The 26,522-nt window shown below is 33.4% G+C and overlaps 2 protein-coding genes and 1 pseudogene across 2 annotated transcripts; all 3 read left to right on the top strand.

Annotated features, from left to right (window-relative positions):
* Nucleotides 1–8,513: 8,513 nt before the first annotated feature.
* PRMT3 (protein arginine methyltransferase 3) lies at nucleotides 8,514–13,712 on the top strand. Its single transcript, XM_021444303.2, has 7 exons — nucleotides 8,514–8,893; nucleotides 9,741–10,289; nucleotides 10,373–10,470; nucleotides 10,983–11,061; nucleotides 11,147–11,407; nucleotides 11,493–11,660; nucleotides 12,982–13,712. Exons 1-7 carry the CDS (start codon nucleotides 8,591–8,593, stop codon nucleotides 13,435–13,437), a joined length of 1,914 nt encoding a protein of 637 aa, XP_021299978.1. The 5' UTR covers nucleotides 8,514–8,590; the 3' UTR covers nucleotides 13,438–13,712.
* A 489-nt stretch (nucleotides 13,713–14,201) lies between these two features.
* Nucleotides 14,202–19,286, top strand: STT3B (staurosporin and temperature sensitive 3-like b). The gene is made up of 6 exons (XM_021444290.1): nucleotides 14,202–15,278; nucleotides 15,775–16,311; nucleotides 17,140–17,594; nucleotides 18,346–18,468; nucleotides 18,583–18,642; nucleotides 18,805–19,286. The coding sequence occupies exons 1-6, from the start codon at nucleotides 14,427–14,429 to the stop codon at nucleotides 18,932–18,934; spliced, it is 2,157 nt and encodes a 718-aa protein (XP_021299965.1). The 5' UTR covers nucleotides 14,202–14,426; the 3' UTR covers nucleotides 18,935–19,286.
* Nucleotides 19,287–19,554: 268 nt separating this feature from the next.
* Nucleotides 19,555–20,525, top strand: LOC110428422 (pEARLI1-like lipid transfer protein 3; annotated as a pseudogene).
* Nucleotides 20,526–26,522: the final 5,997 nt, after the last annotated feature.

Raw genomic sequence — 26,522 nt, 5'->3', positions numbered from 1 at the left:
ATTGTTGATAGGAAAAATGATAAACTGGTTTTAATTGAAGATAGTTATTTACTCTGGTTTAAATCATCGAAAACCTGCATCTACATATATGGTTATAAAACAATACATATCCAAAGAAGACAATAATCCTATAAAAAATCTAATAATTTGGTTTTCATTAAAATTATATTGTTCAAACAAAATGATCATTTTTTGTTATTTGCAGGTTTTCATTATTTATACATTACTTGTAAGATATGTTTTGACACACAAATTGCAAATAAAACCATATTTTTTGTTTATATTTACATGGAGAAAAACTCTTTTCTTAGTGTCATCATGTTCCCATTTAATTCTAAGAGCCTTTATGAAAGTAATATTCAAACTATTTTGAATATTCTATGATGTTACATTCACACATCTCAATGTATATTTGGAATCATATCGTTACTTAGTATTATTATAGGCTTTATGTATTGGAGAAGTATGGACCAAATCATATCACTATATGAATTTATTTTCTTCTTTTGAATAAACATCTCTATGTTTTATTTATAAGAAAATTTCATCGTTATATGAACAATTTTCATTCCATTTGATCAATTAATCATAAATATTAATTGATTAATATTCATTTTAATCAAACCCTATTGCAAGGAAAAATATAAAATGTGGGTAATGAAACAAAACATAATTATTCCAAAAAAAATTTCAAACATGAAACATTAAAACTTTAACATCTAAATGCCAAATATAAATGTTTCATTGGCTATCCACATGGCAATAATGTTTCAAAATATTTACTTAAATTATCCAACAACTCAAAACATAAATATAAATAGGAGTGCAACTATCCATATGTAGCATCAAATGCTTTATGCAGTCCATCGATGTGGTCACCTTCTCAACTAAGATCCTACTTATCTTTGTCTTTGGTCTTTGTAATATGTCATGCATATCACAACTAACATAAGGTATCATATACATTTATAACATAATGTAGTATATCCTAACAAATGGTACCTAAATTAAAAATTTCTACAAGCTCTTTTTTTCTAGCTAATAGTAGCCATGTACTCCTTGCAATTTCTCCTTTAATGCCCAACCTTGTTGCAATGATAGCAAATCCTTTTGTCCTTTTTGAACCCTCCCTTAAGCTTAATTGTCTTTTTAGCTTGGGACTCTACCTTCTTCCCTTTTTAGGCTTTCTTCTTCTGAGGCTTCTCTTAGGCCTTTAACAAAGAAACAACTAGTAAAGCTCTCTTATCCTTCTTAATGGACCTCTCTATTGTGTCCAAAAGATCCAAAAGTTTGCGAAAAGTGGCTTCCAATCAATTCATATAGAAGTTCAACACAAACTGACTGAAGCTGTCACAAAGAGATTGCAAAACTAAGTTTTTACTTCGTACATGATCCATTACTAGTCGCTATTGTCCAAGTCTCTCAATGAGTCCAATCATCTTCAGCACATGGGTTTGATAGAATTACTTTCTATCATCTTACACCGGAACAATTCCTTGAAGATCTCATATCTCTTAGTGCACCCCTCCTTATCAAACAATTCTCTAAGGTGAAGAATCATGGGTTGAACATTCATGTGCTCATGCTATTTTTGGAGCTTAAGGGTCGTACTAGCTAATATCACACATGCTGTTTGCTCATCGTCATCTTTATAATGCTAATACGCTTCCCATTCTTTAGCACTAGCATCATCAGCATGAATTAGTGGAATAAGAGTGTCAAGGATATAATATTTCTTCTCTTGTTTCAAGACAATCTTGACGTTCCGAAACCAATCTAGGAAGTTTGGACTAGTGAGTTTGTTTGTATCCAATATGCTCCAAAGTGGCAAGTTATTACACATTTGCAATATATAAAATATGCATGAATAAAATAAAATAAAAGCAATATGTAAATAACATACATTAACTATTTAAAATAAAGTTTTAGAATTTTAAATAGTTCTCCCATTATTTTATATGCAAAATGGCAACCCTTAAAGTCATTTTGGAAAGTCTTTTTTAGGATCTTTCTAATAGGTTAAGACCTTATTAAACATACCATTATCTTGAGTATGCTCAACAAGCCATGATACGCTTAATTGGGTAGATAACTTAATTGATTGATCACATCTCTTATGTGAGTCTTAGATTCAGTTAGGTGACAACTCATTGTCCAATTATATTGTATATACTTCGCCTAACTATTGCTTTTAGTTTCATAATAATCAAGTTTCTAAGCATCCGAATTTTATGAAACTAGTTGCATGGGACCCACCAATAATTTAAACATACTTGTGTAATAGTATGACCTTAAGTGTGCTTAACTAGCCTCCAATTAAAAGAATAGCTAAGTTATCTTATTGTGTGGTGGAAGGCAATTAATCATGTGTGACATGTGACTTGATATTTTACGAGGGATTTCATCATTTTTGTTTTATTACGGTCTCATTTGATTAACATGCATAGTATTTAATATATCGCATAAAATTAAATCTATCACATGTTATTCTACTAGAATGGTTTTAGACTTTTCTACACTAGTTTTCTTGAGCCATCAAAGGAAGCTAGTTGGTCAAGTCCTAAGGGATTACATACATTAAGCATTTCATGCACTAGCTTGCATCCATTTTTAGCTCTTAAGAGCACTTTGGATCTCTATCTTCAGATTTACAAAATTTCTTTCATAATCTAACAATATTTCTAATTACAATTAAATGTAGAAACCTCGAATTACATTTGAGGGAAGTTAGATGATGAGAGAATTTTATAAGCCCAGAATGAAAGAGATAAAATAAGGTTCACAAACCCCATTTGGAAAATTACTATAAAAAGTCATTCAACCATTCATCCATAATTATATTAAATCTATAGTCCATAACCATCCTCATATATTCATAATCTAATTATGAATATATAAGTAAATATAAACATGCTTCATTTGATGATGATCTTGCATTTCATTTGAAAATGTCATTTAATTATTGAAGATCATAATTTGAATAATTCGTCATATTCTTGTGAAAACATAATTTACAAAACACCTCAATCAAATCATGTACTAAAGTAATTAATCCTATTCACAGCTTCAGTAAATTCAAATCTAATTGGAAAATCTATCTAGATGAGTAGGCCATTCTAATTAAACTTATTTTAATTAGAACCCTAAACCATTTAGGAAACTTTACTAATTTAGACATCTATCCTAAACGTTTTAGGAAAGTTCCATAATTATTTAAGACATTCCAACATTTTAGAAATATGTCGTTAGGAGACTTGCATATGTGGTCCCAATCAAACTTAAAGTGTTGTCTTAAATAAATTATGTGTCCTAAACACTTTAAGATTTAGCCTTATCCATTTAATTATCTTGTAATAATTATCTTATCATTTAAGACTTTTAATCCATATTAGGATATTTAGATAATTTGGTAAGATAATTCCCTTTTGAATTAAATTTTTGTGATCGGATTATATGGATATCTTATAAGGATTATCCATTAAATTTAACTAAAATAATCTATTCATTATTAGATTTTAATTGGTCAATCAATCCTATTAATTTAAGAGTTATCTAATCTTATTGAATAAGATTTTAATTAGAAGATTGGACATCAATTAATTCAAAATTAATTAATTTCATCCTACAACAAAATTCCTTGATTTTAGCCATGCATACCCAACATTTAGGAAGTCAATGATTAGCTAAGAAAACATCCTTCTTGATCATTGAGTGCCCAATTTCTCCAACAAACAACCTATATCCATAAAACGGTTACATCCATGTGTGGTGGCACCATGCACAACCTTTGTCATGAGTGTCATTTCACATGTGAAGAACATTCCTTTAATTTAGATAAGTGCCAACAACTGAAAAATTAATTCATATTCGAAATTTTATCCTTTAATTGAACATTTCAAAATAGGATAATATTATGAAATTTTCAGAATTAATTTTGCTCGATTATATTGGCATTCAAAATTGAATTCCAAGCTATAATTGCTCAATGAATTGTTATCAAACTTACAACAATTAATTGCCTAAATCAACTCATTTGGCCATGAAAATTTTTAGAAATAATCATCATTAAACGTTTTAATAAAGATAATTTTTTTGAAAATTTTCAAAATTAATTTCCAAGAGTTTCTCGTCAATTAAAACTAAAATTCATGCAAAAACAGTGAGTTGGATAGATTTGTATTTGCACCAATTTTCTTGCTTGAAATCAGCATATTTGACCATGATATTTTTCAAAAAGAATCCGTAAATAAACATTTCAAGTAAGAATTTTATTTTGAAATTTTTTGAAATTAATTTCCAAAACTTGTCAATTAAAATTGAAAATCATGTCAAAAACTGTGTGTGCAGGGATAAATTTTAATTTGCTTCGATTTTCTTCCTTAAATTTAGCCAATTTGATCATGCACGTTTCGTGATCTTGCTGTCCACTAATCCACAACTAATGTGGAACAATTCCATAAAATTTGGTTGCTGGAAATTAAGCAAAAATTAGCAAGAAGTACAACACCAACACGCCACCTGAGCATCCATCACCATGAATCCTTTTGAATCCGCTTGAGATTGCAACTTATGTGATTTACATTTGCATTCAAGGATGATTGCAAAACCTCCTCATTAACCAATTTAAGATAAGGAAATTCCAAAATGTGTTGATCAGTTTTTGAAACCAAAGTAAAAGGTTCCAACCAAAACACATGTGCTGTCATTAGACAACACAAAGACTGATTAGTGTTTTGCTCCATTCAAAAGATTTATCTCAAATGGTAATTAATCCCAACCTTTTAAAACTTTAAACATCATTTAAAATAACCTAAACATAATCTAAATTATGATAAAAAATGTCTCTTAATTTTAATAAAACTGAGAAAATTAAAAACACATTCTAGAAATTGGTTTTTCAAAGAGTGATTCTGAATCAAAAAGCAAAATTTTTGAAAATTAATCATCAACATATAAACATGTTAAGACAATGAAAAGCCTTGAAAATAGCTCTAATACCAATGTTGGGATAGGTCAGCTATGCATCACAATGCAATAGGAAATAAAATAATGTAGTGGAACAAATAAAACATACAATATCAACTTTATCCACCCAAGGTCATCTTCGAAAGTCTCTTGATTGTCTTCAAGCATTCATATAGCAAACATATGATCAGAGATCATTACCTTTATGAGTAAAAAAATCTAGATTCCTTATCTAAAACCTTGAACATGCCTTTTGATTGACCTCAAACCTAGCTCGGTTATAGCAAACCAAAGCTATCTAAGAGGTTCTTATATTGTCTCTGAAGAAAGTCCACATGATGATTATGAGAAACCCTACGTTAGGATGAGATTACTAAGCCTTATGATGTGATAGCAAAGTAGTGTTCATAACACTTTCCTCTAAAAAGAAACTTAGGCTGAATAGTTAAGAAGAAAACTGATTTTCTCCTTTGTACTCATTAAGGGTGGCGCATACTAGCCAGTTATTTTTCTTTCTTTTTTTTTTCTCAAAATTAGGCTTATAGCAAGGTTGATATACTTGGATTAATTTCAACCCTAATTAGTTTAGTTACATAACTTTATGTGATTACAAAGCAATTCAATAACTTAATTAAACAATTTTAATTAAGTCTTCAATAACTTATAACTTATTAACCGATAACATCGAAAGCATATATGTTCTTAATAGATTAAGTCTAAAAGCTTATAAGTCTTTGATTGTTTAACTTCAACTTAATCACCTTTTCCAATTTAATATCAATAATCACTTTTTATGTGTGACCTATTAAGCTTCCAGCATCTTAGTAATGAAATTAAATAGTAATCTTAATTAATTTAATTCATGGACCAAGATTGGTATCTAGCAATGCATCATGGCCACTTAAATGTTAAAAGAGTCAAGACGATTTAACTCAACCTTTCAGTGATCAGTCTCTCAGTGTAATTCGTTCCCTTATCCTTTATCTTAAAGATGATAAAAGCATGGTGCAGTGTCTATTCTCATAGATCTCTATATACTTCTTGAGGTTAGATCATTATCTCAATAGAGACTTATGAAACTCTTTTTCATAATCTCCAAATCACCTTAACCAAGGACTTCAATAAGTTAATATCAACTAAGAATTGTTGGGATATGTCTCTTTATTCACTTGGAGTAATAATTCCTATCTTGATCGTTCATTTGCCTTCACATGCTTTATACTATACCCAAAAGAATTCTAATTGAACATTCTTGGTTAGGCATCCGAAGGGATGAAATCAAAGCATAACACTCCACATATAAAACAACTTGATGTCTCAAGTTTAAGGAGTATTTACACGACTATCATGTAAAAAGTATTGTATAGATATTAGAGTCAGATACCAAATGCACTTTTTATGTCGGGTCATATTCAATGAACTTGCTCTTCTAAGGCAAGCACCCATATCCTAGTTCTGAGTATCTCCATACTTCAACCTATAAGATTAGTTGCTTACTTCATCAATGCGGAATATAACATGTGCTGATCTTTGAGAATTATTGATACCCATCTCAATAATAAAATCATTTGGAACTATTTAGAGATTATGCTTTGATGCATAAGGATTTTATAATTGCAACTCATTATATTAATCTTATGAACTCATCCAATTAGACTTATAGCCCATTATAATTGATGTTTTATTGATGAAAGAAAACCTTTAATCAATCAATATAAATAATATTGTTGCATAATTGAAACCAAGCTTGGACCAATCTCAATTGGCTGTAGGGCTTATTTTAATACAAACTTACCTACTTTGAAATACTTATTGACAATATTAATGATTACAAAACTTTAAATTCAAAATCAAAGCAATAATTGTTAACATTGATTGCTTTAATAGATGGTATTATAACTCATGTAATCAATGTGGATCAACATTAAGATTTTATGCTGGCAAATATTGGTGCACAAAATATGAAGAGAAGATACCTCTACCAACATAAGTAAATTGCCAACCATTTACATTTATTATTCCCACTCTGTAATTATGAGCAAGCTTGGTTTAAGATCATTAACTATTCTTTCTATTCTACTTTTCTCATATTAGATATTGCATATAACTTACAATGGAGGATCATATTGCACAAATGGATTTGGTATCTTCAAAAAAGCAGCAAAAAAATTGGTTGGTGCAACCATTATAAAGCTTGTAGTGTTACAAACTATCAACCATATGACATTACCTGGATCGATAAAATCCTTGATCAAGTAAAAAAGGACTTTCACCATAGGTTTAACCACTAAAGCAATAAACATAGGGATTAACAACTACAAAATATTTGACTCTCGAGAACTAACAACCCAAGTGTTGCACAATCTAAGTTTTACTGGTCAACTAAGATCAAAAAGCCCTTCGTTAATGATGCAACAACCAAAAGAACAACTGCCACCATCACCGATCAATAGTCAAGTTGCTAGAAAACTTTTTCTAGAGAGAACACCGAAGAAACAACCCAACACCAGAAAAGAAGGAGAATCACCAACTAAGAAACACAAAACCAAGTAATTAACCTCTTCAAAAACTTAAGAAATAAATACATACTACATTTTCGGTATCAAACCATGCACTTAACTCATTCCCTCAGCCATTGCAATTAAACTTATGATTTGATTTTATAAAACAATTATTTAATGCTATCAACTTTGATGGTTCCCATATACTGTAATTATATGTGCATTGTTTGAATTGTTTCATTTGATGCAACTAAATAAAGTTTAGATTTTTGACAGCTACTACTTTGATGGTTTGGCATTTTATTGTTTACATTATATTTATCTGATTGTTAGTCAAATTTTTTCCTTTTTGTTAACATAATAGCAAATTGATCTTATTCTTTTTATCCCATGTAGGAGATCAGCCCAAACAACCCTCTCATCGAAGAGAAACTCACTTGAAGAGACCTCACCCATTCCTTGATACAAACTGATGTTGTAATTTGACTGGCAAATATCACCCACACTGACTTATATTTTTTGTCTACAACCAGTTTGATAGTTTGAACACTGTTAAAACAACTTTTGTATATAACTACGAGCTCTACCCTAATAGGAAGATGGAAAAGCATATCAATAAACCATGATCTTAATTTTGTTTATAGCAGTTACACTTTCGAAAAGTGAATGAAAATGAATATATGTAAATATAAACAATGATGAATTGCTTTTACAATTTCAACCCAAATCACAAACAAGTATTTTATGTATAAATGAATGTCTACCCATATAAACAACTATGCTAACTCTTTTAATTTGTACTCAAACAATTGACAGCATTTCTGTATATACATTTATATAGAAAATTTATGTAACACTTTCTATTTATGTTTACGTGAGCACAAAGCATGGGGTCAATACTGGTGACATTTAAAGAGAAAAGCCCAACTAAACCCTACTAAGAATTAGGAGCGCTTGGGCTTGGGCCATAGGTCCCAACACTCAAGAGTCAAGAGGCCCGTATCTTAAAGCAGTGCCAGCGCGGCTCCAATCCTTGGGTAGGGTTTCTCTTCCTCCCCAGGGTTTAAGGTCTCTCTCTGTGACTCTGTCTTTCGTTCTCCACTTCGAAGTAACTGCACAAACTCATGGCGAATAACCTGAGAGAAACCGAAGAAACAAACATATTAACCCAGGAAAACCAAGAAGAAGAAGAAGATGATGATGACGATAGTAAGGAACCTTGGACCGAAGAAGAAAATGAAGATGATGATGAAAACGGCGAAGAGTCAGAGTTTCTGTGTTTGTTCTGTGACTCCAAGTACGGTTCTTGCGATGCCCTGTTCGAGCACTGTCGTTTAACTCATTTCTTCGACTTTAATGGAATCAGAAAAGAATTGGGTTTGGATTTTTACGGTTCCTTCAAGCTCATCAATTATGTTCGCTCTCAGGTCAACCGAAACCCCATTTTTAGTTCTTTTTTCTTTCTCTACATTTATACTCTTTTTAAGCAAATATTATTTTTGAACAATTAAAGCTTCGGTTGGTAGTTATTTTTATTATTTATTTTTTTGCTAGGGAAAAATTGCATCTTAATAATAGATAATTTTAAGAATTTGTTGTTTTTTGGAGAATAAAATGCATGACTTTGCTTTGACATATTATAGAATGATAATTATGTTCGAATTGGTGTAATATTTTAGTTCAATCAACCATAGTTTTGCTGTCTATAATTTTCTTTTTTTCATAGTTATTTTTGTTTAGGATATGAAAAACAAATAGCAAAAGCAATATCAACATGATTTTTTATTTTGGGGTTCTATTTCTGTTTGGTAGCTAAGGAAATGTTGCAAACACAAGGAAAATAGAGAAATTGAAGGCTAAATTGATCTGGTTATTACTTTATTCAGGAGATAATCAGTTATTACTGTTTCCAGATGTTTTAAATGTCAGAAAATAGTGAAAATAAAAGACTTGTTTTTTTTTTTTTTTTGAATATAGTTTTCTAGGATTTTAAGTTGAGCAAAAATTTTAAAATGATAAAGAATTGAGTAAAACGGTTTACATCCTCATGCTCTATTATCATTGTCAAAAATGAAAAGGAAAATAGAGGAACCAAATTAAGTGGTTTTCAGATTGGGGTACCAGACAACCTTTTGTGTTTGCAAAGGACTCTGTTTGGCCTGCATCTCTGTACGTTCTCATAATTCTTGAAAGGGTTTGGATGGGAGTATGCAGCGTTAAGAAGTTGCAGCATGCTATAGTTTAGGGGAGTAATGTTTTCTTTTGGTTCACCAGGTAGCAAATAATAGATGTTGGAGTTGTGGGGTCCACTGTCAGTCCAAGCAAGATCTACAGAGTCATTTACATCAATCTGTCAATTCTAAAGATTTTAAGCTTCTTTTGGATGATGACAAATATTTAAATCCTTTCATGCAAGAAGATTCACTTTTATACAGTTTTGGTGGAGATGAAGAAGGTGAAAATGACTACAACACATCATTTGATGAAGAGGAGATTGTGAGGGATTTCGGTAATGTTTGTATTGATGATGATGTTATTGCAGAAGAGATTGAGTTGAATGCTGAGACCTCTAACAAAGATAGAAATAAAGCTGTTATGATTGATTCTAATGGTCATTTGAGCTTGGCAAGTTCTTCGAAGAGGATTGCAGAAAATGGAATGGATTATGGAGAAAGTGTTAGATCATGTGACAGTAATCCAAAGGATAAGCATTCAAGAGTTTATATTGCGGATGTTGTTGAAAAGGATATCAAAAAGGTCAATGAGAGTTATTTTGGGTCGTACAGTTCGTTTGGAATCCATAGGGAGATGATAAGTGACAAGGTATAAAATTTATTCTTGTATTCTGATAATAGTGCTAGAAGGTTTGACTAGCAATTTGATACTCATATCTTTTGGTTCCACAGGTAAGAACTGATGCTTATAGGGAAGCTTTACTGAAAAATCCTTCTCTCCTGAATGGTGCAGTTGTGATGGATGTAGGTTGTGGGACTGGCATACTAAGGTAACATGTTTTATTCAGTTTTCTTTTAAATATTATTTGCTAGAAATGTTTTATTTTATTTGTTCAAATGTAATGTATATATCTTATTTGGTCATGGTGCAATTTGTTTATGCTTTTGTTAATTGTTTAAATCTTGAATCGTACCTCAACTTGTGCCTCTTATTATTTGAGAATCTGTAGATTACCATCATGAAAATCTAAAGGTAAAATGCTTGTATTTTGAGGTTTGTGGTTCATGCATGATCATATAATGGCTTCATGCACATTCCTCCCCTTACTCTTGCCCTGAAGTTCATACATAGGGTACTATGCTTCAGTCTTTGGTATTACTTGGGTCTTTTTTTTTGTCATTTTGAACTACTACTTCCAAAAGGATGTTTGCTGCTACCCAATTTTTGTGTGTATTCTCAAAATTTAGATTGCTGGGCTCGATTATTAGTGTGGTGTTCAGAAATAATGAATATACCCATGTTGCCAGGTTTCTTATTATCAAGTTTTTCCCTCTTGATCAGTCTCTTTGCAGCCCAAGGAGGAGCCTCAAGGGTAATTGCCATTGAAGCTAGCGAGAAGATGTCTACAGTGGCAACTCAGGTGAAATTCTTGAGACTTGTAGTGTTTAAAATGACTTACCTGTGTAGTTTTATTGCTTTTTGGTTTATTGATTATGTTAATGCAGATTGCAAAAGACAATGGCCTTTGGCGGAATAAAACTGACATTGAAGGTAATAACAACTGCACTGGTGTAATTGAAGTGGTTCAGAATATGGTTGAGAATCTTGATAAATCCATACAAATCCAACCTCATAGTGTTGACGTACTAGTAAGTGAATGGATGGGATACTGCCTCCTATATGAGTCCATGCTCAGCTCAGTGCTCTTTGCAAGAGATTGGTGGTTGAAGCCTGGAGGTGCAATACTTCCTGATACAGCAACTATTGTGAGTACTTTGCAATATTTCACTTACTTGTCCGTATAGATTCATAATTGTTGCTTACATTTTTCCTCTTCCACTTCCATTTTAGTTTGTTGCAGGATTTGGAAAGGGTGGTACCAGTCTTCCGTTCTGGGAAAATGTTTATGGCTTCAATATGTCTTCTATTGGAAAGGAAGTTGTTGAAGATGCTGCTAAATTTCCTATTGTTGACATTGTTAATCATCATGATCTAGTAACAAATGCTGCATTACTCCAGGTTAGTGGCTTCAATTGTCTTACTAAATTTCCCATTGTTGACATTGTTAATCATCATGATCTAGTAACAAATGCTGCAGTACTCAGTGGCTTCAATTGTTTTAAGCATGTTCCTCTAAAAATTCATTTGAGAAAGCATACAAGGGTCAATCTAGTTTATGTCAAAATTTGGGGGCAATGATAACCTTTGTATTAGCTTTGTTGATATACCTGTACAAGACATTTGTCTTTTGTTTCTGCAGCTTGGATTTTAGTATTGCTCAGCTGTTGGATGGTCCATAATTAAAAAGCTGTAAATTTGTTTATATATTGCTCTTGGTCCATGATTTTAGATTTTTGTGTCTGCTTATAATCAATCTTGACCTTTAAAGAGGTGAAGCATCCCTCTCCTGCAAAGGCATTATCAACAAATTCTGCTTTAGGTTGTGTTAAGATTATCTATTCTATTGTCTTCAAGGTATAAAAAAGATTTCTAAGATAACAATATGTTTCCCTTAAATATTTATGACAATTTAAGTGGCTGACTTGCTACATGTTCCTGAGATTTATTAGGAGTATATGTCCAAGCTTCTAGAGAGTCGCCCATTCATCTCTTTTGGAAATTTGTCGATTTTTTTGTGGATGGGCCAGGGAGGAAAGCATTTTTTTTTCTTTTACAGTTGAACAATCCAATATTTTCCAAGTTTCTGGCTGAATTACTGTTATGCATGCATAGGTGTGCCAGTGCAGTGTCTGATCATCTTAACTTTCCCCACGTTTGAAAAGGTGTCTCACCTTTCAACCTTTTGTTTCATTTTTATCTGCTCCCGATATCAGTTCTAATATTTCAAAAGTTCTTATTCACTTTTCTACCTGTTTCTTTCTTTCTTTCTTTCATGGAGGCTTGCAGGAAATTTTAAGTGTTATAGGGGCTTGTGTTGAACAATATGCTTTAGCATTGAATTGAAAGTTATATTCAGGTAAAAATGTAGTTATACAGATGGCCAACTAGGAAGACTAAACATCTTGTATTGAAGTTGTTCCTGCTTGACATTATGTTTATCCAATGTTTAATAAGGCTGATTTTAATGTTATCAGTGAATGATATTAAGTAGTTATAAAATTGTTATATGATTAATGAGCATACCAAGGAGTGCTATTCTCGTGTCAGTTAGCAAATAGTATGTGAGTTTCTTATTTCTATATTTGGATAATATATCAATAATGACAAAAAAAAGGAGCTATCATTGGCTCATGTCAGTTTTGTAACCTTTATGGTATTAGCCTAGATTTCAGGAGTATATTCTATTAATTCGGTTGTGACTGACTGTGTTTTACTTCAGAGCTTTGACCTTGCCACTATGAAGCCTGATGAAGTAGATTTCACTGCAATTACTGAGTTGGAAGCAAAGTTGGATAGTCTGGCAAGTAACCGAATTGATTTAAAACAAGCAACCTCTTGTTATGGGATTGTCTTATGGTTTGAGACTGGATTCACCAGCAGGTTCTGTAAAGAAACGCCAACTGTTCTGTCTACATCACCATGTACTCCTAAAACCCACTGGAAACAGACAATCCTCACTTTTCGAGAACCTATAGCAATGGCATCATGCAAGTTCACTGCTGACGGATCTGCAGCTGTTGGAACAGATGCCTGTCCAGCTTCAAAAATTCTTTTGCGCATCAGCATTGCCCGTGCAACACAGCACCGCAGCATTGACATATCCCTTGAAACTGCCGGAGTCGGCCCCAATGGTCAGAAACGCAGTTGGCCAGTGCAGATGTTCAATTTATCGTAGGAATCCATTATGAATGGAAAGGGATGAAATTATTCTAGATGACATTTTCTATTTATAGCCAACACGGTCAAGTTTTGGATGATTGTTTTTCTTTCACTTGGTATCATTAAATCTCTTTTGTTCTCCTAAGCAATTTTTCATCAGTGTCTTTTCAGTTACTGTTTTCTGTTGAAGAGCATAACTTGGCTACCCTTGTATAAATTCAGGCTAATGCTAGTAATATTGCTTCATCAATCTCCTGAAACAGATGAAACATTCTTCTCTTGTTCTCCTCATGTTCCAACTTCAGAATCTTTACATTGGTTGATTTATCATTTCCCTCATTATATCAGGTTCACTTGCATTGTTAGAGCAAGTAAAGCATGTGTCCTCATTTGACAATGTTCCCTTGCTCTTTCTTGCTCAATTTCACCCTAATGTTACAGCCTCAAACACAACAGCATCTTGTTTGTTCATCTGAACAATGACATTGTCCAAATTCGTAGATTTTGCCGAGAGCAGCGACCCGAGATTTCAGTGACCATATTGTTGTTTGCATGACTCAAAACTGATTAAGGCCACAAATGTAAACAGTACTAGGCAATGTCCCCGGCCATGGTGGACTGTGTTAACACGATGTATGGCCCGACATGCACCAAAGTTGGGCAAAGTTTTGGTCCAAAAGGAAGTACAAATCCCAAAAACATGAAGAGACCCAAAAATGGAGGTCTCATAAAAGCCCAGTTGACGAAAACAAACAAAGGCACTTTGACTTAATAGAAGTCCTATCGGAACTCAGAACTACTAGAATAGACCGCAGCAACAAGAAGTATAGATCAGTGGAAATTCCAGTGTTCTGCAAGGGTTTTGAGTTCTCATTCTAACACTCCTTTCCCTTTCTAAACCCCCAAAATCCAAACAGTTATTATTCTCCATTTACTTGTCATGATCCTTTAAAACCAAAACCAAGTAATTTTCTTAAAGCCCCCCAAAATCTGCAGCAAGCAATCATGTCGAGCATCATCGCATCAGATCTACTAAAACCCTTCAAACTCAAAACCAAGCAACAAGAACTCCTGATCCGGGTCTCAATCCTCTGCCTCGTCTACATCTTAGCCTTCATCACCCGTCTCTTCTCCGTCCTCCGGTATGAATCCATGATCCATGAATTCGACCCTTACTTCAATTACCGTACCACCCTTTACCTTACCCAAAATGGCTTCTACGATTTCTGGAACTGGTTCGACTCTGAAAGCTGGTACCCTTTAGGCCGAATCATCGGCGGCACTCTTTATCCTGGCCTCATGGTTACCGCCGCCCTCATTTATCGCCTCCTCCATTTCCTTCGTTTCGCCGTCCATATCCGCGAAGTCTGCGTTTTAACAGCTCCGTTTTTCGCTTCAAATACGACAATCGTTGCTTATTTCTTTGGCAAAGAAATTTGGGATTCCGGCGCTGGGCTTGTTGCTGCAATATTGATTGCTGTTTGTCCCGGTTACATATCCAGGTCCGTGGCCGGTTCTTATGACAATGAAGGAGTTGCCATTTTCGCTTTACTCTTCACGTTTTATTTATTCGTGAAGGCCGTTAATACGGGATCGTTGGCTTGGGGTTTGGCTTCGGCGTTCGGTTACTTTTACATGGTTTCAGCTTGGGGAGGATATGTTTTTATTATTAACTTGATCCCGCTTTATGTGCTGGTGCTTTTGATTACTGGGAGGTATTCCATGAGGTTGTATGTTGCCTATAATTGCATGTATATTTTGGGAATGTTGCTGGCAATGCAGATTCGGTTTGTTGGGTTTCAACATGTACAATCTGGAGAACATATGGCTGCCATGGGCGTCTTCTTCTTGATGCAGGTTTTGCTCATTATTTCAAGCCTTTTTTTTAGTCTCATGTAATGAATTTTTGGTAGGATTATATTAGTCTAAGCATTGGTGCTTGAAAAATTTTGTTTGGCGGGTGGGGGTGGGGTGGTGGTTATATCTGTACTTGTTTATATCAGAGAAAGCATCAACTGAAGAAATAGAATTTGGCGATATATAGTTTGGTCTAGTTTAGTGGGAGTAGAGTTTACTGTCCATGAAGCATTATCAGGTAACATAAAAAGTAACTTTGGTTTTTTATCTTATCAAGGAAACTGTTTTCAAGTGGGAAATTTCTGCTTGGTCTGTTTTCTGCATTTCTGCTTCTGAGGTTATGAGAAATCTGTGTGAAGCAGAAAAAAACTGATTTTGTTTGTACAATGATAAAATGAAATTGGTTTTGCAGAAATTTGTTCAATGAATCTATCTGTCCCAGTGTTGAGCTGGTAGTAGAAAGTTGCATTAATCATCATTTTGACTACTTGTGCAGGTTTTCTACTTCTTAGATTGGGTGAAGCACATGCTTAGTGACACAAAATTGTTTCAAGCTTTTTTGAAGATCACTGTGACCTTTGCAGTAGCTGTGGGAGCTGTTGCTTTGGGAGTGGGCATGGTATCTGGCTATATTTCACCATGGACAGGAAGATTTTACTCTTTGCTGGATCCAACATATGCCAAGGATCACATCCCCATCATTGCATCTGTCTCTGAGCATCAGCCGACAGCTTGGTCATCTTTCATGTTTGATTTCCACATTCTACTCTTCCTTTTCCCAGCTGGTCTTTACTTCTGCTTCAAGCGGTTATCAGATGCCACTATATTTATTGTCATGTATGGTCTCACAAGCATGTATTTTGCTGGTGTTATGGTTCGGTTGATTCTTGTTGCTACACCTGCAGTTTGCCTTATTAGTGCTATCGCTGTTTCTGCCACTGTAAAGAATTTGGCTGTGCTGTTGAGGTCAAAGAACAAGGTTGTCCAGACTGGTTCAACTAAAGGAACTAGCAGCGGAAAGGCCTCCTCTAAGGTGACCCCTCCCTGCCATTCTCTCTCTGTATCTGTCTTCCCTTCCTCTGATTTTTTGCTTGTCTGTCTCTTTTTATGCACACAGAATTAAGTATTGCTTTAATATACTGTTGGTATGATCTCTCTCTCAGTTGTTTGACGTGAATGTGCTTGCAATTTTTTGAGAATTGAGCTGATGCTACTGAAATAACAATGCTAGTGGTCCTTTGCCAAAGAAAAAATAGAATCAGAACATATGTTTAGTTTATGAGCTCAATTGAAGCATTTAGTTTCATTGTTTTGATGATAATATGGTTTCCAGATGCACACATGTTTTTGTTTTCTCATCACAAGTTAGTTATTTGTTTATTGCTGCTATTTCTAATGTTCGCTTTGTCTTTATGACTGTTTCTTCCGCTAACTTAGGAAGCAAAACAAAAAATTTATTAACACTTCTGAAGATCTAAAGGTTTTGTATCAGTTAAAACTTCTGTTGTTCTTATATTTCCCATGACCAAAGGAGTTAGTGTTGTAAATACTGGTGTTTAATTTGTTAGCATGCTTAATCTCATCCATAGCTTCCATAGATCCTTTTTGATAGCATAGATTTATTGGGAATAAAAGGCATGACTGTTCTTTTAGTGCTTCTTTATAGCTAGTTCAAAAGTAACATAGAAGTATCTTCTGCCATGGGCCTTTATTATGTCTATAAGGTATAAAGATATTCCTATACATGTGATCTAGGAGTTGCATCGCAGGTGTTTTAATAGTTTTTGTTTCCAGCCATAATATTAGGGTTCTTTTTGGTTTGTTTGCTCAAGAAATAACCAATCTTGTTTATTCCAAATAGGCTTCACTTGATCAATCCCAGCCTTTCCAGAAAAATGGTGCTATGGCATTGCTCTTTGGTGCTTTTTTCTTGCTCAGTAAGTATGCTACCCACTGTACATGGGTCACTTCAGAGGCATACTCATCTCCTTCAATTGTTTTGGCTGCAAGAGGTGCCCATGGGAATAGAGTTATCTTTGATGATTATCGTGAGGCATACTTTTGGCTTCGACAAAATACTCCTCCAGATGCTAAGGTGATGTCTTGGTGGGATTATGGGTATCAAATCACTGCCATGGGAAACAGAACTGTTATTGTTGACAACAACACTTGGAATAATACACATATTGCTACTGTTGGGCGTGCAATGTCATCTTATGAAGATGAGGCATATGAGATAATGAGATCACTCGATGTGGATTATGTATTAGTTGTCTTTGGAGGTGTTACTGGTTATTCTTCTGATGATATTAACAAGTAAGACTGGAAATCACTCTATCGTATTTTATTATTTATTTTTTGTGTCTGTGCAACACATCAGGCATTGTGTAAAAGATGCCTTGACTGGTTAATTGTTCTTGGTTCTTTGCTTGAATCATGAAAACTCATGCTGTTCATAGTTTGATAGCTGGATTGGTGGGTGTAGTCTGATTGACTGGTTAACACTGGTCTGTACTTTAAATTATGACAACCAAGGCTGGATCTCTCTCTCTCTCTGTTTCTCGTACTCAATTCCTCACACTCTCTTATTAATTTTGTGTGTAAGTATGGTGTGCAAACCATAAGACATTGTATGAAAATATGCCTTGAGTGGTTAATGATTATTGGTTCTCTACTACTAATGCTTTTGTACTTCGATAGGTGGATGTAATTAATCATTCTTGTCTCATCACTACTGTTCCCTTCCTCACTTTTACATGTAAACATCACCCCCACCTACCCAATATGAGCAGTAAAGGAAAAATGAAAATGGAATGGAGAATCATATTTGTTTTCAGTGTATATAAGTGGCTTTCTATGATCTAGCATTTTGAAATAATTTTCAATAGCCTATTGTCAAGACAATTTCACCTAGCGGATTTTCTCCAATATGTGCACAATTGTCTATAGTCTTCCTGGCACAGTCACCATAATCTTTTGTTTTTGGTCTCCCCACTTCCCATTTTCTTCTGTCTTGAATTTGTAAAGTGCCATTATTGTATTCTAATTACATTTTATTGTGAAATAGGTTTTTGTGGATGGTGAGAATTGGAGGTGGAGTATTCCCTGTAATCAAGGAACCTGATTACCTTGTTAATGGTGAATATCGTGTTGACAAAGGTGCAGCTCCTAAAATGTTGAATTGCCTCATGTAAGTTCTGGAAGTTATTATTTCTCTCTCTTTTGGTACTTATTTATTCTCTGACTCTCTAAAGCTTTTTGGTGTTGTAAAATCATGTTTATATTTATTTATTTCTGTGGTTAGGTACAAGCTATCTTACTATCGATTTGGAGAGCTGTTAACTGAATATGGCAAACCTCCTGGGTAAGTTGCCCCTCTTGTCCACTTTATCTTTCCAAGTTGTTGGTACTAAAATTCTTGAACAGTACATATTCATATATGTGAGTGTGTTTATTTGTAAAAATGAAAGAGATATCTGTTACAGCTACGTTGCCAAATCTCTACAATTGCTTTCTGATATTGCAGTTATGATCGTGCACGAGGAGTTGAAATTGGAAATAAAGACATTAAACTCGAGCACTTGGAAGAGGCATTTACGACATCTAACTGGATAGTTCGTATTTATAAAGTCAAACCACCAAACAATAGGTGGTGAGAGTTTCTGCTTGCACACTCTTGGCGGCTCTTGGTAAAAAAAGAAACATGGTAGTTGTAATTGTGCTTGAGTCTTGGCATATAGATTTAGCTGTATCAACAAATCATCATATGATCTTGAGACTTGAGTTGGTGGCAATGTTCAAGGCTATTAGGTTTTGTAGAATCCCTTTTGTATTTTTGGTCAAATTTTAGAACCCATTTTTGCAGATTTGTTATGGGCATCCCTTTTCACCTTTTTAGTTATTTATGCATCATATCAAACCATAAACTGTCATTCAGATCCTTGATTGTTTCACCCTTTGTAACTGAGTTTCTTTGGAAAGGTCAAGAAATGAATGTTTTAGTCTCAATGATTTGGGTTTAACTTTAAAAATTTGGTCACATATCATAATGTATAGTGTTGTTTGATTTTTACCATGCACTTAATGCATAATCATAGCACAGAATTACATGTAGAAACAAACTTAATACCAAGTAAATATTAGTTTTATTACTTTGCATGAAAAATTTCTGTAAAACAATTCATATAAATATCAAAAGAGCATTGAAGAACATTTTATGATGGTTCATTGAAACAAAATCAAGCACAATATAAGGCGGAGCATATACTTACAACAACGTCGTGCTCATGTTATTTTTTTTTTTTTAATAATTGGAGGAAGGGGATTCGAATTTTATTTTTTAGGTAGTTGATCATGTATCAATCAATGAGTCAAATATTTGGGTGCGTGTTCATGTTATTTGTTTAGATTGAGTATATTGGCCTTTGATTTCGATTCTCATAGACGTGGAAGATCTTTGGTTTGTCTCTAAGGAGAACTGCCAACCAAAGACAGTGTAGGGAGTTCTCCAGTGTGACTGCGTGGGTCTCATTTTCAAGTTTTAATTATTCTTCAAGTTAGTGTCTCTCTTGTATGTATAACCCTTTGCTCACTTCACTGCCTTCATCATCAATAATCAATATTTCAAGAACCACTCAATCACTCCTTTCGTTTGAGATATGGTTTCTAAGGTCACAGCATCAACAGCTGTATTTCTCTCCGTCAAACTTCTCTTCTAGGCTTTTCCCGTCGATTACCCATCCCATAATGGTGGTAAAATCAATCCCCGTGATTCATCAAATTGAGTTGGAGAAATTTTACATGATTTATTAAACAGGGGTTCAGCAAATGGAAAGGGATTGATAAATTTCGATGATTTATCAAATGGAAGTGGAGATAACTCCAATGATAATTCAAAGGATTCTACAATTGTTAACCTTCCAGTAGCAGCCATGATTCTTGGTGCCCTCAACCAGCAGGGCAAGTCCACTTGTAACCCCCCTAAACCTGGGTGTCTGTGCTAATCTACTGAATGGTTTGGTGAAGGTTGAGCTTGGTGATGTACCAACCAAGCCATGCTGCTCACTCATTCAAGGCTTGGCTGATCTTGAAGCTGCTGTTTGCCTTTGCACTGCCATCAAAGCCAACGTCCTAGGCATTAAACTCGAACTTTCAATTTCATTGAGCGTCTTACTCAATAACTGTGGAAGCGAGGTCTCCTCCGACCACCAGTGCACCCCATGAATGTTATTCAACAAAGTTTGAACATTCTTTTCCTTTCTTTTTCTGTTTCAGTTCGTCTTGATATTTAGGTTGATTGTTGGGGTATTCCTCGATTCATTCGTAAGAAGTCTGGATCGCTTTTGACTTGTGGAAGCCTTCCCTTTCATAACTTCGATAGATTGTGAGTTTGTCTTGATTCTTTATTACATTTCTAAGTAATAAATTAAGATATATATTTTCACAGTCATTGCTTGTAGGAGGAGGTGTTGGTGGACATTTTATTTTATATGTAGAGAAATTGGTTCTTTGCTAGAACCTATTTTATATCTATATAGCAAAAAATCATATTTCATTGAGATTGCCGAGTTGGCAATGTTCAATGATGGATTGTCATTAGTCTTCTTGATTGATTATTTAACACATTGTAATAACTTTTTATAAAATGCTAAGGAATGAATGTTTCGTCTCAACAAAATCTTTTGTAAATACATATAAATATATATAAAGAAAAATTATTTAAGTTTTAATTAAAATTTTAAACGGATCCATTAATTTTGAAAATAGGCATTCCGTCCAAAAAAAAAATATCTTTTCTGTTGATTACATAATTAATTAATTAATTTATATATAAATATATATATCCATTTAGTCTAAAAAAAAGATCTTTGACATATAAATTTAGTATTTAGTCAATTATTTGTATTTTCGTTAATTTGATAACGTAATAATATTAAAAAAATAATTTTATCTTTTATCAATTTTAAAAATTATTATTATATTTTTAAAAAATAGAAAAACACTTATTGATGCTCCTCAAGAGAGGGGAGCACACCAATAGGTGCTCTTTTTTTTTTTTCAAAAAAGATTATATAATAATAATTTTTTAAATTAATAAAAAAATACATTTTGGTCTTTTTATATTATCTATTAACCGTATTTACATTTTTAAAAAGAAGTGTCTATTTTGAAAATGAATAGATTTATTTGAAATTTTGATTAAAACTTAAAAGGTGGGGTATTTTACCGAAATTTTAATGACCATTCATGTGAACAATCTCAAGTAAGGGTGAGTAAAATTAGTTAAAACCAACTTAAGGATAAAAATCGATTAATCGATTAAAAAAGTCAATTAAATTGGATCCATTTGATTAAAAAAATTTTAAGTTGATTGATCAAATTAACTGACTATATTTACTACTTTTTACAACATGTCTTGCATGAATCTCACTTACAAAACTTCTCTATACTCACATATAAATTCAAGGTTCAAATTGCAGCAAATAAATGACAAATAATACATAATTGCATTAGGAGTTTCTTTTCTGTTGATTCCATAATTTATTTATTTATTTATATATATATATATATAATCTAGTTCAATATTTAACTTTCCAATGTAAAAAAAATCAATTTATATTTTTTATAACTCTTTATTTAAACATTAATATCATTGATATAATAATATTAAACACCCCTAAAATATTAATCATAATGCAAAACTAATATTCATACAATTATTTACATAATTTTTTTATCAAAATTTATTTATTTTACAAAATTTGTGACAAATTTATTTATTCAAAAATGTGAAAGATTTTTTTATACGAACAAATCACATACAATAATTACAAAGCACTTACATAAAATCTAAATGAGTAATTAATTAATTGAGAACTATTTATTCAATTGTCTCTTGGTCTAATAAACTAAATTCACTATAGTCTACATTAAGATAATTTTAATCTTATGTTAAAAATTAAGATTTTAAATCAGCACACCAAATGAGATTTATAAGTAGATAGTTTGACAGCTTCTATAATAACCATTTCCTATTTCATGCACTACTTCTTTTTCCTTTTTTAATTTGAGGTAATTAGACATTTGTAAAAATCATGCTTCTACGTGGAATAAATTCTATTTTATCATGTAAAAAACTTATGTTAATTCATTTTATTTTAATATGGAAATATTTTGTATTTTTTTTATTTTAATATCAAAATAAATTTTTAAAATTTTTTTCAAAAAATAAGCTTATAGATATATTAACCATAGAAAAGCGATAACGCTAATAATATTTTAAAATTAACTATTTTTTTTTGGAAGAATAATGTAATTCATTGATTTATCAAGACATCATACAAACTAAGCATAACAAGACCTTTTAATAAAACATCTCAATTTATTTTAAACTCCCGTAATTTATTTTAAATCCCTTTTTTATATGTAACTAAAAACCTCGTTAAAAAACTTCTCACGAAAAAACTTAGTGGGATAAAAATCACGAAAGGAAAAAGAGTACCTTAGAGTCATATAATCATCGAGAAAATACATTAACCTCCTCACATCTTAATGCTTTCCATTTGAGCTGCTGATATCTCTAAGCATAGCATGTTGAATCTTGCTGGATATACCCTCTATTTTTCTCCATGCCATAGCTTCTACAACCATCACCTTCACTTTTTCGCAATCAAGTAAACTACATTGTTACACATGCTTGGACAATACTAAACAGATTCACATCCAACCTGGCACATTAGATCAATACAATCTCCCTGTATATTACCTAACACTCCAGTTAACTACCATCAAACTATCCAGTTCCAGTTCAGGTATCGTTAATCCTTCCTTCTTATAACATTGTAGAGACCACACAACAGCTACCAATTCAGCTTCTTCAGTCGAGGTTCCAAAATTCAATTTACCCGCACCCGCAAGAATCAACTTTCCACTCCTGTCTCTTGCTACAAAGCCCGCACCGGTTTTCTTCTCATCATCAGACCCTTGGGAGACTCCATTTTACTATCTTGGTTTGCTGAATAGACAAGCTTCCATGTGCCTTATTAACATCCTTGTATTGCCATGTAGTGTTGATGCCAATTTCCAAAACTTGCATTGGTCGTAGCTTTTCATTTTTAAAGATCGTCGAGTTCTTAGCCTTCCCATTATTTCTTCAAGTTGCTCTCTCTTTCTCCTTTATATCAAATAAATATTGCAGCCAGTCTATCACTGTTATGAAATTTTCTTCTAGATGTCGGAATCCCCATTTAGATATCATCCATAGGGCCCTTGCCAATGGGCAACAACATAAAGAAGGGTATTCAGTTTCCAACTCATTTTCACAATTAGGACAGTTTCCTTCAACATTTACTTTGCTTCGAAATAGTGCTTCCCGTGTAGGAAGAATACCATTAATGGTTTTCCACAGGAACAAAATGATTTTCCTAGGAATGGTTAATTGCCAGATCTTTTTCCAAAGTCCCAATCGATTACCATTTAGAGATCCCACTACATTATTCAAGCTAGAAGCTTGGATTAGTCTGTAACCCGACTGCACCTTATACCTCCCATGGGTGTTGAAGAATCAAATTTGCCTATCTCGAGGCCTTCTAAATCTCAATGGCATTGACAAAATGAGACCCCGTTCTTATGGAAAGAATATGTAATTTATTTTTTCCACATTCCATGTCATTGTTCTTTGAATTATCAGCTCCGAAACCTGCAACTCCTCTTCGACTGCACATTCGAAACTCATAATCGGTCTAGGCGAATCATATGGTAGCCAATTATCTCGACTTACACTAATTTCCCTACCATTCCCTACTCTCCAAATTAGACCGTTTTTTAACTACATCATAGCTCTCTCTAAGGCTTCTCCACAGGTAGCTAGGATTGGATCCAATTGAAGTCTTCATAAAATCGATTCTTGGGAAATATCTTGCTTTAAAAACTTTATAAGCAAGAGTTGTCTCTTCCATTTGTAGCCACCAGCCCTGTTTAGCAGGCATTGCCAAATTAAAGCTCTTGATGTCTCTAAAACCCATCGCCCCAATGAATTTGGAAGAGCACGATGACTTCCAATTCTTCTGGTTAATTTTTTTTGATCTTTATTATTGCCACTCCACCAAAATTGAGCTATCATTGAATCAATTTCTGGACAAGTTGAGTCAAGGAGCTTAAAACAACCCATTACATATGTTGGGATTGCCTGTGCCACTACTTTAATGAGAATCTCTCTCCCAGCCACAAATAGTAATCTATTTTTCCAATTTGTGATCCTCTTCATAATCCTTTCTTTCACAAAATTGAAAATCTACTTCTTTGGGCCCCTTGCAATTAATGGCATCCCTAGGGACATTCCTCCCAATTGTACATCATCAATAGCAAGATTTCTCCTCACCATTTCTCTATCCTCTTCTGTAGTATTCCTGCTAAATAGCAAAGCTGATTACTCTATATTTATTTTTTGTACTTGAAGCTTTTTGGAATTTTAGAAAAATGGCCTTCAAAGCACAAACCTCTTGTCTATGAGCCCTGCCAAGTGTCATACTATTGTCTGCAAACAACAAATGAGTAATATTTGGACCATCTTGACATAAATTTATGGCCGGAATACTTTTAGAGAGGCTAGCCATAGTAAGTAAGCCAGATAAAGCTTTGAAAACAAATTTTCAAAGGTAAAAAAGTTCAATTAAGCCAGTTAAATCCAAATTAACCAACTAAAATAAGCCAGTAAATAGAATACTTTTACCAATTTTACCGATTGCTCGCCACTAATCTGAAGTACAAAATTATATTGCTGAAATTGAGCATAGGAATACGTTTTCAGGGGGATGCTACCATATATGAATATGAGTGTGTGCAAGTGGTAAAGTAAATTACACCATTACTTTGTCACCAGGAAGAAGTCAATTAGATTTCAACTTCGAAGGGTTGAAATTACAATAATATATATCTAATATATTTAAAAGATAAGTAAAAAAAATAGAAAATAGAACTTTTTGACAAAATTATATTATGCCAAATTCAAATAAAAAAAGCAAGGTAATATCATAAAAAGTTTAATGCCTTTAATAAGTAAAAGGTATATTAGATCATATCTTATATAAAAATTGAATAAAGATTAAAGTCTAACTATATAATAATTTTGGTTAAAGATATACTTTAAGTTGCATAATTGATATTTATACAAAATATGAAACCTCTGGCGTGGCCGCACATTAGCATTATATAGATACGTGTGCATATATATATATATATATATATATATATCAAAAGAGAATTGAAGCGAAGCATATTAGAAATTTTGGGCTTGGTCATATATCTGCAATGTAGATATACTTATAACAACGTTATGCTCATGTTATTAATTAAGTCCCAATACATTGGCATTTGGATTTGATTCTCATAGTCAGAGACGTGGGAGATTTTTGGTTTGTCTCTAAGGAGATTTGCCAACCAAAAATATTATAGGGAATTCTCCAATGTGACTGCGTGGGTCTCATTTTCAAGTTTTAATTGTTCTTAAAGTTAGTATCTCTCTTGTATATATAACCCTCTGCCCACTTCACCACCTTCATCATCATTAACCAATATTTCAACAGCCACTCAATCACCCTTTTCGTTTGAGATATGGATTCTAAGGTCTCAGCATCAACCGCTCTATTTCTCTTCTTCAACCTTCTCTTCTTGGCTTTTTGCGTCAGCTCTCACAATGTTGATGACCCATGGAATAACGATGGGACAATCAACCCTCATGATTCATCAAATGGAATTGGAGAAATTTTAGATGGTTTATTAAATGGGGATTCATCAAATGGAAAGGGATTGATAAACTTCGATGATTTATCAAATGGAAGTGGGGATAATTCCAATGATAATTCAAAGGATTCTGCAACAAATTCCGAAAATCCTGTTGTTAACCTTGCAGCAGCAGCCATGGCTCTTGGTGCCCTCAACCAGCAGGGCAAGTCCACTTGTAACCCCCTTAACCTGGGTGTCTGTGCTAATTTACTGGATGGTTTGGTGAAGGTGGACCTTGGTAACGTACCAACCAAACCATGCTGTACCATCATTCGAGGCTTGGCTGATCTCGAAGCTGCTGTTTGCCTTTGCACTGCCATCAAAGCCAATGTCCTAGGCATTAAACTCGATCTTCCAATTTCATTGAGCGTCTTACTGAATAACTGTGGAAGAGAGGTGTCTTCTGACTACCAGTGCACCTTATGATTGTTCTTCAACAAAGCTTGACCATTCTTTTCCTTT

Source organism: Theobroma umbraticum, unplaced genomic scaffold (assembly GCF_002168275.2).
Source record: "Theobroma umbraticum cultivar Fairchild unplaced genomic scaffold, ASM216827v3 scaffold_115.0, whole genome shotgun sequence".
NCBI classification, from domain to species: Eukaryota; Viridiplantae; Streptophyta; class Magnoliopsida; order Malvales; family Malvaceae; genus Theobroma; species Theobroma umbraticum.
This window is presented reverse-complemented; position numbering and strand designations above follow the sequence as displayed.

Excerpts from the sequence above, each read along its gene's own strand:
- PRMT3 (XM_021444303.2), top strand. The coding sequence starts at position 8,591 with ATGGCGAATAACCTGAGAGAAACCGAAGAAACAAACATATTAACCCAG. Across the intron at positions 10,290-10,372 it reads GGGAGATGATAAGTGACAAG|GTAAGAACTGATGCTTATAG; the intron begins GTATAAAATTTA and ends TTGGTTCCACAG. Across the intron at positions 11,408-11,492 it reads TTCCTGATACAGCAACTATT|TTTGTTGCAGGATTTGGAAA; the intron begins GTGAGTACTTTG and ends CTTCCATTTTAG.
- STT3B (XM_021444290.1), top strand. The coding sequence starts at position 14,427 with ATGTCGAGCATCATCGCATCAGATCTACTAAAACCCTTCAAACTCAAA. Across the intron at positions 15,279-15,774 it reads GCGTCTTCTTCTTGATGCAG|GTTTTCTACTTCTTAGATTG; the intron begins GTTTTGCTCATT and ends CTACTTGTGCAG. Across the intron at positions 18,643-18,804 it reads GAATATGGCAAACCTCCTGG|TTATGATCGTGCACGAGGAG; the intron begins GTAAGTTGCCCC and ends CTGATATTGCAG.